This window comes from Hyperolius riggenbachi, chromosome 2 (genome assembly GCF_040937935.1).
Source record: "Hyperolius riggenbachi isolate aHypRig1 chromosome 2, aHypRig1.pri, whole genome shotgun sequence".
NCBI lineage: Eukaryota > Metazoa > Chordata > Amphibia > Anura > Hyperoliidae > Hyperolius > Hyperolius riggenbachi.
This window is the reverse complement of record NC_090647.1, coordinates 254,455,916-254,472,469: the sequence shown is the minus strand read 5'-3', so window position 1 is coordinate 254,472,469 and position 16,554 is coordinate 254,455,916. Positions and strand designations below refer to the sequence as shown.

Here is a 16,554-nt window from a genome sequence, read left to right as displayed (position 1 = left end):
GGAGATTTGGCTATTCCCTTCAGGGCCTTTGTGTCCCTGTTTTAACTTTGTCCATGTAGTGTGTGTTCTTCTAGTTATAATAATGTGCATATGTGTTTTTGTATACCAATTTTTTCTATATTAAAATATTTCTAGCATGCACCCAAGAGTCAGTTGTTCTCTATATATAACCTTGCTATTTACTTTGCTGACAAGGTGCATGTTAGCTAATACATTGGCATCTATTTTTATCACTTTGAATACATAGTTGATGGCCTATGTTGGGTCATCAACATAGATGATTGGTCATCTGCTACTTTGGTGTCTTCTTCTTGTTCTTTTACATCTTGCTAATGTAATGCTCTAGTTGTGATCCCACTTCAAGGGTGTGATTTTATAAAAATCCCCCATTGCTTTGCATTAGAAGAGCTTTTCACATCACTAGTGCTTAGAAAAGAGCTGCTAGTGGGTCCCAGGCCCAAAACAGATTCACAGATACAACCACACTAAACAAAACTCAGCAGAACACATTCTGAGTGTGTGCAACCATGTTTAATGACTGCTGCTTTGCTTTAGGATCCTATAAATGTTATTACAGCCCTAGTTATATGTAAAAGGTTCATTTATTCATTTGCTATAGAGGTTTTTTTCCCTGTTTTTAGCTCACTTTACTTCTACTGCAATTTTACGCTAAACAATCAATTTTATAGGCATATTTACAGATTTAAATGATTCAAATACTTATCTGTGTTTCATTTTTTGATTTGTTCTGTTTAGTATACACAGCAAAACTGCTTCATGTGTAAATAATATATGCGTGCGCTTGTTTAATTAAGTCAACTGGCTCATTACAGAATTATTCTGATGCTCTACATTGTCTAGTACATCTCAGCCCTATGAATAGGAATACACTTTTTCTTCCGAAAACACCTTTTATCCATCTTTGCCAAGTTCGCAACTAATTAGCAAAATGCCTGTGTGCAATACAATTTAACCAAAAGAAAGAAAAATGCACAAAAGGCCTCATTATTAATCATAAATAAATCAGCATTCTATTATACTGAAAAGTGAAAGAAAATGTTGAAGAGTGTGATAATTATCTAGCATAGCCATACGAACAGAATGATTTCTTTGCAGAGACATCTACTTAGAATACCTGGACATTAAAATGGATAGCAGCAATTGTTGAATTGTTGAAGCTGCCACTCTTAAAGAGAGAAGTAATTGCAAATTGTCTATTTCTATGACATCTGGGAAGCAAGTCAATGCAATCACAACGATTAGCCCAATTAGCAGGCGAAATTGCGATTTCATACCTTTTAACGACTGCAATGCACACTCCTGCTGTGTTTAAAGGGACATCTTCCAACTGTACAGTAACTGTTTCTTTCCCAAGATGCTTAGCTGAATGTATCTGTGTTAGAATCTCAGTTAGCAAAGAGAGGCTCGGATGAGATAGCTGTTCTAGTCCATTCATGCAGACCCAAGCTCCTACAAACAAACAACAAAAATAGATAGATGTTTTTGTATAGTAGCTAAGGCATTAGGTATGTTTATCAACAGCCGCTGTGGTGCTTTGGCAGCAAGTGCATGCAGAGCAAGAAAAAATAAATGGCAGTAGCGAATGGTTACTATCAGTTCCCCACCGCTGGTACGCATATCTACACCCCTAAAAACTTCACTTAAGCACCAGGGGTGTAGATATGCATACCTGTTTATTCATCTCACTGCTCGTGATCGCAGGCACGCTCCTGTTTCTTTCCATCACCATCCCACCAGCTTGGGATATATTATAATAAATAAAGAAAACTTTTTATTTTTTAGTGATTAACTCTTTCCACCCCTTACCCTATAGTTAACAAAATAAAACACACACAAAAATGACATAATTAGAAAAACAACACATACATAGTTACCTTAAAGTCTCTTTTAATATGTATGTCATGAGGTTATATTACTGTTATTTTGCAATTAAGGGCTTCGAATTATTGATATAGTCTAAAGAAGCACAACATTGAAAAAATACACCTTTATTTCCAAATAAAATATTATCACCATACATTGTACTAGGGACTTTAAATGTTGCATTTGAGCAAATAAAATGTGTCTGTTTTATCTACAGTCTTTTTCAATTTTCTCTTTATTATTTCCTTTAAAATGCATATAACCTAAAATAATTCTTGGCAAAAAGTACCACCCAAAGAAAGCCTAGTTTGTCCCAGAGAAAAAAACAATGTATAGATAATGTTGGTGTGATAAGTAGCAGTGAAGTTATTATGAATGGGAGTAGCGTGATGTGAAAATGCTGTGGTTTTTAAAGGGAAATAACCTGTGGTGGGGAAGTGGTTAAACAATGTTGTTAACAACACACATCGCGTAGATTCACCTGATGAAATGTGGGTGAACACACGTGAAACGCGTTGTTAACATTAATATCAACCAAGTGCCATATTGCTTGTGTTTTTAATTATTTTTTTATTAGCATGGTTTTTTAGGTATGATAACCAAAGTTTAAACGCATTACTATGATTTCCATTACAAAAAATGTATAGATACATTAGATTTTACAGAGGCATAATCTTGCTTGAATACGTTCCATCCTGCCGCATTGTGTCGTGTTTCCTTTACAGCTTCGATGTGTCAAATAATCTTTATTTGTATTTAGGTGGCAAGACGAAATAGCGTGATCACCGAATCTCTTTGAGAAAACAGCCAACTCTAACGTGCATCCTGATGGGTTTTTTTTTGTTTGTTTCCTTATTATCGTTATGTTTTCTCTAAATTATAGTTTCCACTGTAACAATGAGATTTCTATCCATATCTGTTTGTTTTGTTGAAATTCCAGATATTATATTATTTGATTCTTTTGCTCTAGAATCTGTGCAGTATTTTACATATCCAATGTAAATGAAAATAGTATGTATGCTATCATACTCTCTTCAGTCCGTCCAACACTTGGCTATTGGGAACCAGGGAACATTTTGCTGAGTTTAAAGGGCATGCAGTACCATCTGTGAGATTTTTTCATATGCCACTTCCCAGTGCTTAACGCTTTTAGTATTTATTGTAGTTTAGTCTTAGTGCTTTATGTTAATATCCTTTTTCTCATTCTGCCATATTTTGTTGTTTGTACTTTTCTCTTGGGGGATGGATTACGTCATAGAATGATGTAATACCTTTTACATTTTTTAGAATGGTGCATTTATTCATTATATATACTTCTATATGACTTCAATAAGTAATATATAGAAAATAATTTTATCTGTTAACTGAATGTTAGAGTGAAGCTCTGTAAAAGTATTGCCTTGCTTCATCATATATGAGAGATATAGGCTTCAATTCATCAAGCATTACCACATTCAGTAATGCTGAAAACAGCTGACTTTACGGAGCACTTAGTAAAATGTTAATTCATCAAAGCTGTTACCACATGAGAAGCTGACATTCCTGAGCAGTGAGATAAATTACCGACTTGTTCGGTGATTACCTCAACACATGTCAGTAAAATGTCAGCAAATGTCAATTCATCAAGCTTACAGCATTCGATAACATGTGCGGTGATTATCTCCAGCTCTCCCCTGTGGATAACAAGCTTGGAATGCCTTCAGTGTGGATGTCTCCTTGTTTGACAGGAGCAGGCAGCTCCAGATGCCTTCCGGTGGTGTAACCCTTTGAGTCCCTGTTTGAAAATGCAAAGATGCTGGTGGTGGAATCACCAAGCATGGCATTTGTAATGTCTCCAGGAAGTTCATCTATGTTGTGGCAATTAAGTAAAATGTTAGGAAAGACTGATGGACAGATTCAGAGCAGCAAAGGCAGAATAAAAAACAGTAAATATAACACATGTTTACATCTAAAGGGATGTCGGGATGCCTTCTATTGTAAATGCCTGTAGCAGCTTGTAACAACACAGAGGCATTCCAAGCTGCTCTGCACTGCTCTGCTGTTATCGAACAGCCTTTGATGAACTGAAGCCGTAGTAGTTCGGTAACTTAACGAACCTCTACTGCACATGGGAAAATATTGATGAATTAGCACAGTGAAGTGTAAAATACCGAATGCGGTATTTTAACCACTTCACCACTGAGGGGTTTTACCCCCTGAGCACCAGAGCAATTTTCACCTTTCAGCGCTCCTTCCATTCATTCGTCTATAACTTTATCATTACTTATCGCAATGAAATGAACTATATCTTGTTTTTTCCGCCACCAATTAGGCTTTCTTTAGGTGGGACATTATGCCAAGAATTATTTTATTCTAAATGTGTTTTAGTGGGAAAATAGGAAAAATGTGGGAAAAAATTAATTATTTTTCAGTTTTCGGCCATTATAGTTTTTAAATAATGCATGCTACTGTAATTAAAACCCATGAAATGTATTTGCCCTTTTGTCCCGGTTATAAAACCGTTTAAATTATGTCCCTATCACAATGTTTGGCGCCAATATTTTATTTGGAAATAAAGGTGCATTTTTTCAGTTTTGCGTCCATCCCTAATTACAAGCCCATAGTTTATAAAGTAACAGTGTTATACTCTCTTGACATAAATATTTAAAAAGTTCAGTCCCTAAGGTAACTATTTATGTATTTTTTTTAATTGTAAATTTTTTAATTTTTTTTTAATTACAAAAAAAAAAAATGGGGAGTGTGGGAGGTAATGAGTTAATTTTCTGTGTAACACTAATTTATTTCTATGTAAAAAATGCTTAGGGTGTAGTTTTACTATTTGGCCACAAGATGGCAACAGTAACTTTTTGTTTATTGTGACCTGCGAGCGTCCTTCCGGACGCTCGCAGGAAGTACTAGGAGGCTGTGAGTGTTTGGTTTTTTTTCACAATGATCGCGCTGCCCATCAGAGAGCAGCGGATCATTGCGGGGCTTAGATCAACGAACGGGAATGGATTTTCCCGTTCATTGATCTCCAGGCGAGCGGGCGGTGGCGTGTTTACTAGTGGCGAGCGGCGTGTTTACGAGCGGGAGCGCGGGCAGCGGCGGGAGCACGGAAAGTACGGTTTTCTCCGTCCCTGGGGGTTAAAGGATGGAAAAAGGGACGGAGAAATTCGCACGGGCGGGGGTAAAGTGGTTAAGGACTGGGGTTTTGTTATCGAACAGCCTTTGATGAATTGAAGCCATAGTATTCCTTTCATTTGCTATTTCTTTATTGATATATGAGGGTTTATGTATATCTATGTTGTGCGTAGGTCAGCAATAAGATGCAGACAGGACTATATGTCTCATCATGGAGGGAGTTCCCCCTGATTGGCGCCTGCTAACAAAACATGCTTTGGCTGTAGGCTGAGATCTGCAAGTGAAATGGCCAGTAAAAGGCACAAATTTTTAGCTCCATATGGTGGTTTACTGCTAAGAATCTGTAGGTGCAGTTGGTAAGTGCGCACCTGATGTCTCCCATAGAGCTACATTAGCTTGCACTGAGAACTGCTGGCAGTTAGCTAGCCCTGACTTTATGACCTTTCATCATTTCTAATCATTTTAGGAAATATAATCTGTTTTTTTGTGCAAATTTAGCCATATCTGGGGTGTGACTGCTGGTGGGTGGGTGCGCTACTCTGTGATCCTTTACAATACATTAATTATTGTAACCAACAAGTTAACTCAGTTTTGATCATTTGCAATTATACCTTAGCCAGCAACTGTTCTGTTTTCCAACCTACTGTATACAGCTTTGCCTGGATCAGACAAATAAATGTTATATATATTCCAGACAGAGGCTGGATAGTGTACCGGTTAAGGGCACAAAACACTAGGGTTTAAATCTTGGCTCTTGCTGTTTTAAGTAAGCCAGCACCTATTAGGAAACCTTGGGCAAGACTCCCTAACACTGCTACCACCTATAAAGTGTGCCGTAGTGGCTCTGGCGCTTTGAGTCTGCCAGGAGAAAAGCGCAATATAAATATTCTGTGTCTTGTCATTTTAGTGGTGGTTTTTCATATAATTTTGGCCTGAGCAACAGTGTCTGAAGGGTATATAACCTTACCCGATTTCCCTTTTAATAGTTAAAATGTCCTCCACTGAGAGGCCAGAGGGTGATCAGCACCCAAAATGGGCTACCCATATGGCTTGATAATATTTTAATTAGACTTGAATGGGCCATGCCAAATAAATTGTTTCTGCCAGGTGCTGACAAGGGTACCTTGCTCCGTACATTCAAGGGAACCTGAAGTGAGAGGGACAGGGAGGCTGCCATCTTCATCCTTATAAATAATGCCAGTTGACTAGCTGTTCTACTAAGATTTTGGCCTTAGTTATTTTTAAATTACACACCTGCAACAAACATGCAGCCTGTGGAGTCAGATTAGAGTCAAAGCATCTGATCTGCATTCTTGGACAGTGACTTAAAGTATTAGAGGCAGAAAATCAGCAAAAATGTCTGGCAACTGGAATTGTTTATTACTGTCACTTCAGGTTCCCTTTAAAACTGTCTCTAAGTAAATTAATGGGGTAGGGCAAGTTTTGATCCCTGTATACGGCAACATCCAGGTAAGTGAGTCTTAAAGCCCTTTTTAGTGGGAAATGTCAATAGAAAGCATATGTTGAAAATGTCTCTGTGAGTAAAGCAATAAGTAGTTCCTACTGCCCTAAGAGTATGGAAATCCTGCCTGAGCAGGTTTACCTCTTCAGGCCTACAAGCTCTATGAAGAGTACTGTAATTAGCAGAGATAAGGAATAGCGGCCAGGATCTGAGTGGTATCTGTGTGCTAGGAGGCAGGGCTGTGAATATGTGTAGCCCATTCTTAATGTATAAGTCTTTCATACAGAGTTGGCCAACCTTTTGCAGCCATAACAGCTTAAATTCCTCTGAGAAGGCTTTTCACTAGGTTTAGGAGTGTGTTTATGGGAAGTTTGACCATTCATCCAGAAGAGCATTTGTGAGGTCAGGTGCAAATGTTGGACAAGAAGGCATGGCTTGCAGTCACCATTCTAATTCAGCCAAAGGGTGTTCAATTGGGTTGAAGTTCTGTGCAGGACAGTAAAGTTGTTCATACATGCCTTTATGGATGTTGCTAAGTGCATTGGTGTGAAGTCATGTTTGAACAAGAAAGGGCCATCCCCAAACCAAGCATGAAATTATTCAAAAAGTCTTGGAATACTGAAGCATTCAGAGTTAAAGGGATACTGTAGGGGGGTCGGGGGAAAATGAGCTGAACTTACCCGGGGCTTCTAATGGTCCCCCGCAAACATCCTGTGCCCGCGCAGCCGCTCACCGATGCTCCAGCCCCGCCTCCGGTTCACTTCTGGAATTTCTGACTTTAAAGTCAGAAAACCACTGTGCCTGCGTTGCCGTGTCCTCGATCCCGCTGATGTCATCAAGAGCGCACAGCGCAGGCCCAGTATGATCTGTGTCTGCGCAGTACACTCCTGGTGACATCAGCGGGAGCGAGGACACGGCAACGCAGGCGCAGTGGTTTTCTGACTTTAAAGTCAGAAATTCCAGAAGTGAACCGGAGGTGGGGCCGGAGCATTGGGGAGTGGCTGCGCCAACACAGGATGTCTGCGGGGGACCATTAGAAGCCCCGGGTAAGTTCAGCTCATTTTCCCCCGAACCCCTACAGTATCCCTTTAATTTCACTGGAACTAAGGGCCTATACCACCATAATCCCCTCCACTAAACTTCACATTTGTAACAATGCAGTCAGGCAAGTACCATGTCCTGGTACCCACCAAAAATAGGCTCACCCATCGGACTGCCAGAAACAAGAGTATGATTTGTCACTCCAGAGACCATGACTCCACTGCTGTCTCCAGTGGTGACATGCTGTACACCACTGCGTCCGACACTTTGTATCGCATTTGGTTTGCTTACATGCAGTTGATTGGCCATGGGAACTCGTTTAAAAAACTCTATATGCACTGTTTTTTAGTTGATCTATGACATATAAAGTTTGGAATACTGTAGGTATTGACTCTATAGAAAGTTGGTAGCTTCTGTGCATAATGTGCCCCATAATGCAATGATCCACCCTGTGATTTTATGTGGCCTATCAGTTCATGACTGAGTTTTTGTTGTTCCCAATTTCTTCCACTTTGTTCTAACAACAATAACAGTTGACTTGTGGGATATTTAGTAGTGAGGAAATAAAAGGAATGGACTTATTGAACAGGTGGCATCCTACCGCTGTACCACACTGGAATTCACTGAGCTCCTGAGAGAGGCTGATTCTTTCAAAACTGTTTGAGGAAGCAGTCTGCATGCTTTACCATATGGTTGGAATTTCAATTTCAGTCGTTTGATTATGCTAACTCCATTAGACTCAACAATTTTCTGATACATATTTCTGCTGTGGGCTTTGTTTATTATACAAGAGTCCATACTTCACATAAATGTATTGGGATAGCTAAAATCTTTTATACACAAATAAGTTGGTGTGGGGTCTGACCACTTGATGTGACCAATTTTAGCCTTAATAGTTTTTTTGCAAAAAGCAGTTGTGAGAAACAAACGTGTTGATTCTGCTTTACACTTAATGTGTACGTTAGTGGAATGTGTAATCATATTCATCTTCATGAAGGCATATCCATATGTCAAACAATTTTTTTTTTAATGTGCACTCATTAAGATGCAGAGTTTTACTTTAGCTCTTAAATATGGTATCCAAATGCTGTCGCTTTTTACTTTAAAACCTATTGAAAGTAGAAGTTAATCTGTTTGTACCCTTTCAATTTTTACCATTAGCTTGTTCATTAAGTGTAATTTTCTCTTAAGAGCATCAAGTTAATTACCATATGTAGTATTTTGTATTGTTCAGTAGGCATCTAAAGATATTGGGTCGATGCAAAACATTGCAATAAGCTGCAGTACTCTTCATCCACATTACCAGCAGTAGTGCAGCTTACTGCTCACTCCATTCCCCCCCAAAATAGCATGAGGTTTAACAAATAAACCAGTGTTATGACGAAACACTGCTTGCTACCTGCTGTATCAGGGTGACACAGCAGATAGCTAACTTGCTGATGATGCTGAAGATACACAACCCAATGAAATACAAAAAAATAGAAAAAATATAGTGCCCACCTCCAAGAGGCCTGCCCCTTTCAGCAATGGGGTGTGGCTTCAAAGCAGATGAGAGACATAACCCCCTCCTTGTTTACAGGGTGCCATTCACAGACAGGAGATGCTGTGATGCTCAGACAAACTACATTGACCAACAATGCTATCTAACTGCCCCAAATCTGGAGCAATAATATAGTATAAGCACTCATGCTCCAGCTAATGTGTATTGGGGTAGCTGAAGACCAGGGCCGGAGCTACCATAGGAAAAAATGGGCAGCTGCCCTGTAGGGGCCCCCAAGGTGTCCCTCCCCATCTTAATAGTTGCTCCCCAGGGACTCTGCAAAGTCTGTTAAGTTGTGAGGTGAATGGGGGAGGGTCAGCAGCCAGCTCAGGGGCCCAGGGGGGAAGTTTGGCTGCAACAAAGGGCCTCTAATGATGCTTTTTGGTCGGGGTGTCTGTTGGGGGGCCCCCAGGCTAATTTTGCCCTAGGGCCCCATTGATACTTGAACCGGCCCTGCTGAAGACCCCTTACAAACCTGCTTAGAGTGTAATAGTTAAGCTATTTCCAAAACCTGTGACTGTTTATGGTCTATTATCTTTATTTAGAAGGAAATTGGCCATCAACATAAAAAACCTGTAAGCTGTTAAAAAAAACTCCTGGCTTTATTACTGGTTGAGCTGGACTGTGCAGGCCTGAAAGAGCTAAGGCCTCTGAGTTTTCTTACACACTGATGTAAGCTACTTTCTTTCTTTTTCCCCATTTGCTATGCTGACAAGAAGATGGATTTAAGTTTTACACACACAAAACCCCCCTAAAAAAAACAAATTTGCTTTAAATGGAATGTGTCACGACTTCTGGCTGAGATCTCCACTCAATATCACACTAAATATACTTCAGTTAAAGCGGTATTGTCACCATAAAAAATCTCATTTCAATAGCAACTGGTCTGAGTGTATTAAGTGATAAAGATGCTAATCCTGCATTCAAAACTTGCAAAACTTTTTCTGCTGTTATGGTTTGGAGTTATCACATACTTTAGGAGCACTAGCCCTAGTGCCAAACAGTGCCAAAGAGTTTAATGCTGGGAGTTATTTGTATCTATCTGAAACATGATCCTCTGCTCACTTGTGTTTGCAAGCAAGGCTGAGGTGACTCAGCGATTGGAGGAGAAAAGAAAAAAAGAACAGTGCAGTTCCTAGTATACACCTCAGTGGGAGTGGCTGAAGACTCTGGGAGGAGGGCAGCTAATGAATACACAATGAGCAAGAGAAGGGACGGGGGGAAACAAGAGTCAGGGAGGATATGATGTCAGTGTTAGCTTAGCAAGATGGCCACTGCCTAGAATAGGATTTTCCTTAATTAATTCACAGGAATCATTACGTGGATAGCACAATACATCTGTTATGTAAGTAGAACTAGTATTTATCTACTTATATATGTGTTTTTTATTTCTAGGTTAGCATGGGTGTCACTTGTTCTTTAAGAAGGGAAAGGGATTAGATGCAATTTTACTATAGAAACACGTATTTAGTGACAATCTCCCTGAATCTTTTGAGTGTATTTCTTCTGACATCAAAATTATATTGCCGCCTTTGTCACTCTCACTATTATTACATTTGTCATACTTTCCAGCTCTTTTAGTGCCTTTTTCTTTCTGTTGATAATGTTCTGTAAATCCCCACTTTTTTAATTTATTTTTTGTAACTCTTTTTGAACGAAATCAGCGATAATTAAAGAGGAACTCTAGTGACATATAGTAGATTGTAGTAAAGTATAAAGGATGCCCACTTTTACAGTAATTATCCTGGATTCAGCTTCAGAAACACTTCCTATAGCTATATATTGCTGTAAATTGGTTTGCACCCCCATCCTCCCAGTGATGTTTAGCCCAGGCAGAATTCTCCTCCATGAGTATTCTGGGAGACCTGGGCCCATATGCAATTCCAATTTCCTCCTGCATTTTCTCCTAGGTGATAATTTTTCATTTTCTATTTAAAATACATTTCCAGCACTTTTCAACTGAAAAAGTACTGAGAAGTAAGTACAAACGTACTATCAAAAATATTTTGAGTATTTTCTTGCTTGCTGGTGGCTTAGCAGGCATTTTATGGACAAATTTAAAAATATCACCTAGGAGAAAACTCAGGTGAAAAAATGAATTGCATATCGGCCCAGGTGCTATATGCAATTCACTTTTCCACCTGACTTTTCTCCCAGGAGATAATTTTTCATCTCTGATTTAAAATAACTTTTCAGTACTTTTCAACTAAAAAAGTACCAAAAAGTTGGTGAAATAATACTATCAAAATTATTTTGACTATTTTCTTGCTTTCTGGTGGCTTAAAGAGCAATTTATTGACAAGTTTAAAAATATAATCTAGGAGAAAACTCCTAGAGTCAGGAGGCACCAGGAGGTGTTATATCTGCTGACTTTGGAACACACAGTAAACAAACATTGTGCAGTGATGCACCTACCAACAGTAAAGATGTTAAACAATACAATACAATAACATTTGTAAAGCGCTTTTCTCCCATAGGACTCAAAGTGCATTGCCACCTGTGATACATTTAAGAATGTAAATCAGGATGAGGAAAGATTTTACAATGGGCAAACAACCGACTAAAAATGTAAAAAGTAATATTGTAAAAAAATAGTCAATTTTATTCATTACGCTATTTTCAGGACAGTTCCTCCTAGCTGAAAGTGCAGGCATAGACTATAATCTAATTTGAAATATCAATCTAACTCAAAAGATCATTTTATATAAAGTCAAGCATAGCCTCTTCAACACCCAAAGATTCTGCATCCACCATTTATTTTTATTTTTTTGCAAGAACAGAATATGTTTTTTAATAATATACATCTCAAAAAGGAGAGAAGCATCTTAATAGGATTCAAACTCTACCCTCTCAGAAGTACAACAGAGGCATAAACCTCTGCTTAGTACTGTATAAAGATCTTCAATAAGGTTAAGCATCAGTGGTGCTCAGCAGAGCTCGAATATTCGAGTAGCTCGAATATTCGAGCTCTTTTTCAGCTATTCGAGCTCGGTATTCGAGCTCTTTTTCAGCTATTCGAGCTCGGTATTCGAGCTCCGAATAGCTGGAGCTATTCGAATGGGCTATCCGAGTACACTCGAATAGCCCATTCACTATTCGAGCTATTCGAGCAACCCGGCGCTATTCGAGCTCGGTACCGAGCTCGAATAGCGTCATAGCCCAGATTGATGTCCTTAGAGCCAATCAGAGGGCTCCCAGGCCCTCTGACGGCAGCCAATCACAGAGGGGGACCCTGGCCAGCCCCTACCCTATAAATAGCGGCCGCCATGTTCCGTTTCTCCGTGCTTGCCTGAGACTTGTACAGAGAGAGAGTTGCTCCTTTGTGCTTTGGCTTAGCAAGAGCTCTATTGTGGTCATTTACCTAGCGTTTTTGCTCACATACACCTCCTATACACACCTATATTGTTGTTAGTTATTTAGACATTGTATTTTAGTTAGTAGCTTGTGTGTTACATTAGAGACAGGCAGCTGCTGCAAGCTTACAGGTTTAGGCCTCAGGGGGGCCTTGCCTCTGTGGGCAGCTGTCCTCTGTTTATTTCTCTCATCTATACCAGTATTTCTGCTGTCCTTTACTAATAGTATTGTAGTTATACTGTACTAGGAGTAGGACACTCACTGACTGTCACTGTTTATAGGCTACTAGCTAGCTCCTGCGTGTGTGCACTCACTCACTGTCTGTGTGTACACACACTCTATTTCCTTCTGATTACTGATAGATTATTGTTAGTTAGTTGTACTTACTTACTACTTACTCTTACTGTACCCGTAGGGACACTCACTGTCACTGTTCATATAGGCTACTAGCTCCTGCGTGTGCGCACTGCACTCACTGTCTGAGTGTACACACACAACACACACTCTATTTCCTTCTGATCGCTGATTGATTATCGTAATTAGTTAGTTGTACTTACTGTTACTACTTACTCTTACTGTACTAGGAGTCTAGGACACTCAGTCACTGTCCATAGGCTACTAGCTCCTGCGTGCGTGCACTCACTGTCTGAGTGTACACACACCCACACTCCATTTCCTTCTGATCGCTGACTGATTATCGTAATTAGTTAGTTGTACTTACTGTTACTACTTACTCTTACTGTACTAGGAGTCTAGGACACTCAGTCACTGTCCATAGGCTACTAGCTCCTGCGTGCGTGCACTCACTGTCTGAGTGTACACACACCACCCACACTCTATTTCCTTCTGATCGCTGATTGATTATTGTAATTAGTTAGTTCTACTTACTGTTACTACTTACTCTTACTGTACTAGGAGTCTAGGACACTCAGTCACTGTGTTCATAGGCTACTAGCTCCTGCGTGCGTGCACTCACTGTCTGAGTGTACACACACCCACACTCCATTTCCTTCTGATCGCTGATTGATTATTGTAATTAGTTAGTTCTACTTACTGTTACTACTTACTCTTACTGTACTAGGAGTCTAGGACACTCAGTCACTGTGTTCATAGGCTACTAGCTCCTGCGTGCGTGCACTCACTGTCTGAGTGTACACACACCCACACTCCATTTCCTTCTGATCGCTGATTGATTATTGTAATTAGTTAGTTCTACTTACTGTTACTACTTACTCTTACTGTACTAGGAGTCTAGGACACTCAGTCACTGTGTTCATAGGCTACTAGCTCCTGCGTGCGTGCACTCACTGTCTGAGTGTACACACACCCACACTCCATTTCCTTCTGATCGCTGATTGATTATTGTAATTAGTTAGTTCTACTTACTGTTACTACTTACTCTTACTGTACTAGGAGTCTAGGACACTCAGTCACTGTGTTCATAGGCTACTAGCTCCTGCGTGCGTGCACTCACTGTCTGAGTGTACACACACCCACACTCTATTTCCTTCTGATCGCTGATTGATTATCGTAATTAGTTAGTTGTACTTACTGTTACTACTTACTCTTACTGTACTAGGAGTCTAGGACACTCAGTCACTGTCCATAGGCTACTAGCTCCTGCGTGCGTGCACTCACTGTCTGAGTGTACACACACCACCCACACTCTATTTCCTTCTGATCGCTGATTGATTATTGTAATTAGTTAGTTCTACTTACTGTTACTACTTACTCTTACTGTACTAGGAGTCTAGGACACTCAGTCACTGTGTTCATAGGCTACTAGCTCCTGCATGCGTGCACTCACTGTCTGAGTGTACACACACCCACACTCCATTTCCTTCTGATCGCTGATTGATTATTGTAATTAGTTAGTTTTACTTACTGTTACTACTTACTCTTACTGTACTAGGAGTCTAGGACACTCAGTCACTGTGTTCATAGGCTACTAGCTCCTGCGTGCGTGCACTCACTGTCTGAGTGTACACACACAACACACACTCTATTTCCTTCTGATCGCTGATTGATTATCGTAATTAGTTAGTTGTACTTACTGTTACTACTTACTCTTACTGTACTAGGAGTCTAGGACACTCAGTCACTGTCCATAGGCTACTAGCTCCTGCGTGCGTGCACTCACTGTCTGAGTGTACACACACCACCCACACTCTATTTCCTTCTGATCGCTGATTGATTATTGTAATTAGTTAGTTCTACTTACTGTTACTACTTACTCTTACTGTACTAGGAGTCTAGGACACTCAGTCACTGTGTTCATAGGCTACTAGCTCCTGCGTGCGTGCACTCACTGTCTGAGTGTACACACACTAAATTTACTTGTGATTACTACTGATTATTGTAACTGCTAGTTGTACTTCCTGACTGTTACTACTTACTTACTGTACTAGGGGACACTCACTCAGTCACCTCACCAACCAACCCACTCCATTAAAGTACCCCACTTTTCACCCGCCCTTTTAAAAAACTTTTGTCTATACGCCCAAAACATTGAAGATGTCTGGAAGTGGCAGCCAGCGCGGTTTGGGCAAGGGGAAGGGCAGCAAGGGAATCAGGAGGAGAGGGAGCAGCATTGTGGCAAGCCGCGGCCGCGGGCGCGCCACCATGCACAGTTCCGCAGCAGCAGCAGCAGCGTCAGTGGCTAACATTCCTCCCATAGCCACTGGCCGTGGACGCCTTGGGCGCCGCCCAGCAGGAGCATCTGCAACTCACGCTGCAGAGACACAGCAGCAGCAGCGTGTAGCACCTGCTCCCATTTTCCTCCAGCCGGGTCGGAAACGTCCCATTGAGGAAAAGGATGCAGACACTGTGGTGCAACTCATGACGGAGGATGAGCAGCCCGCCATCAGCTCTGCATCCGAGGCCTCCACCCTCACCACCACCACCACCACCCCTGTTCGCAGCAGCCGCCCAGCAGGGCCTGGGGAGGAGGCCAGTTCACCATCAGTCGCCGACCTGTCACTCAGCAGTCTTTTTACCCCAGGCACCATCAGGGTATTGTCTGCTGTTGTTGCCGATTTTGAGGAGGAGATGCTGATGGGCACTTTGGGGGAGGAGGGATTGGACAGCAAGACTGTGGCGACAGTCAAGCGTCCCATCCATGCATCAGGAGAGGAGTTTGGGGGGTCATCATCCCAGCAGGACATGTTTCAGGAGGGGCATGATGATGATGACCCGGTGACAGACAGAGACTGGGTGCCACCACCTCCAGGGGATGTCGTCCTCAGCAGCTCTGAGGAGGAGGAGGAGGATGCGCTTGTGGGCCTTGCAAGGAGGCGCATCATTGCAAGCATTGGCAGCGTCCCACAGCCTGCTGGTGTCTCAGGCTCAGCAGCAGCAGCAGCAGCATCAGCCAGTACCACCACCAGCCGCACCCAAGCCCCCCCCCCCAACCACCACAGGGAGACAGGCAGCAGCGCTTCCATGCCGTAGGGGGATGTTTCTGTCACCAATCTGGCGGTTTTTCACCATGCCCACTGTGTACAGCAAGTACGCCACTTGCAACCACTGTCAGCGGAAGTTGAGCAGAGGTGCAGACCCCTTAAAGTTCAGCACCAGCTCGCTCATCAACCACCTTGCGGCTAAACATTTCCACCAGCATGAGGAGTTCCAGAGGCTGAAGGCATCTGGTGCTGGCAGTGGCACCACACCCATCACTGCACAGCCTTCAGCAGCAGCAGCAGCAACAGCAGCCACCCGCCCTCCTGCTCCTCCAGCAGCACCAGCAGGAGTGCGGAAACGCACTGCTCCTCCCCCCTCTGCAACTCCTGCCGCCGACACTGAGGCCTGTTCTGGCAGCCAGTCCTCAGTGGCCTCCTCTGCTGTGTCTGCTGATTCCCGTGTCAGCAAAAGGCCACGCCAGAGCCTTTTGAGCGAGTCCTTCCAGGGGGTGGTTAGGGCTCTGCCTCCCAGCAGCCGTCGCGTGCGGCAGCTGAACGGCTTGCTGGCACGGGCCATGTGCTCCCAACTCCTGCCGTACACGCTCGTGCAGGAGGGGAGCGACATTCGTGCGCTGCTTGCTTGCGCAGCCCCAGACTGGCAGCTCCCCAGCAGACACTTCTTTGCCCGCAAGGCCATACCTGCACTGCACCGCTTTGTGATGGCCAATGTGGAGCGAGGGCTGGAGCACGCGGTT

General features: G+C 42.0%; 1 protein-coding gene across 1 annotated transcript in view; it reads right to left on the bottom strand.

Moving 5' to 3' along the window:
- Window positions 1–16,554, bottom strand: part of LOC137544945 (uncharacterized) — a 648,464-nt gene that overhangs the window by 446,766 nt on the left and 185,144 nt on the right. Inside the window, exon 44 of the mRNA XM_068266042.1 lies at window positions 1,296–1,470. Within this exon, the coding sequence (XP_068122143.1) occupies window positions 1,296–1,470 (175 nt within the window). The remainder of the gene's footprint in view (window positions 1–1,295; window positions 1,471–16,554) is intronic.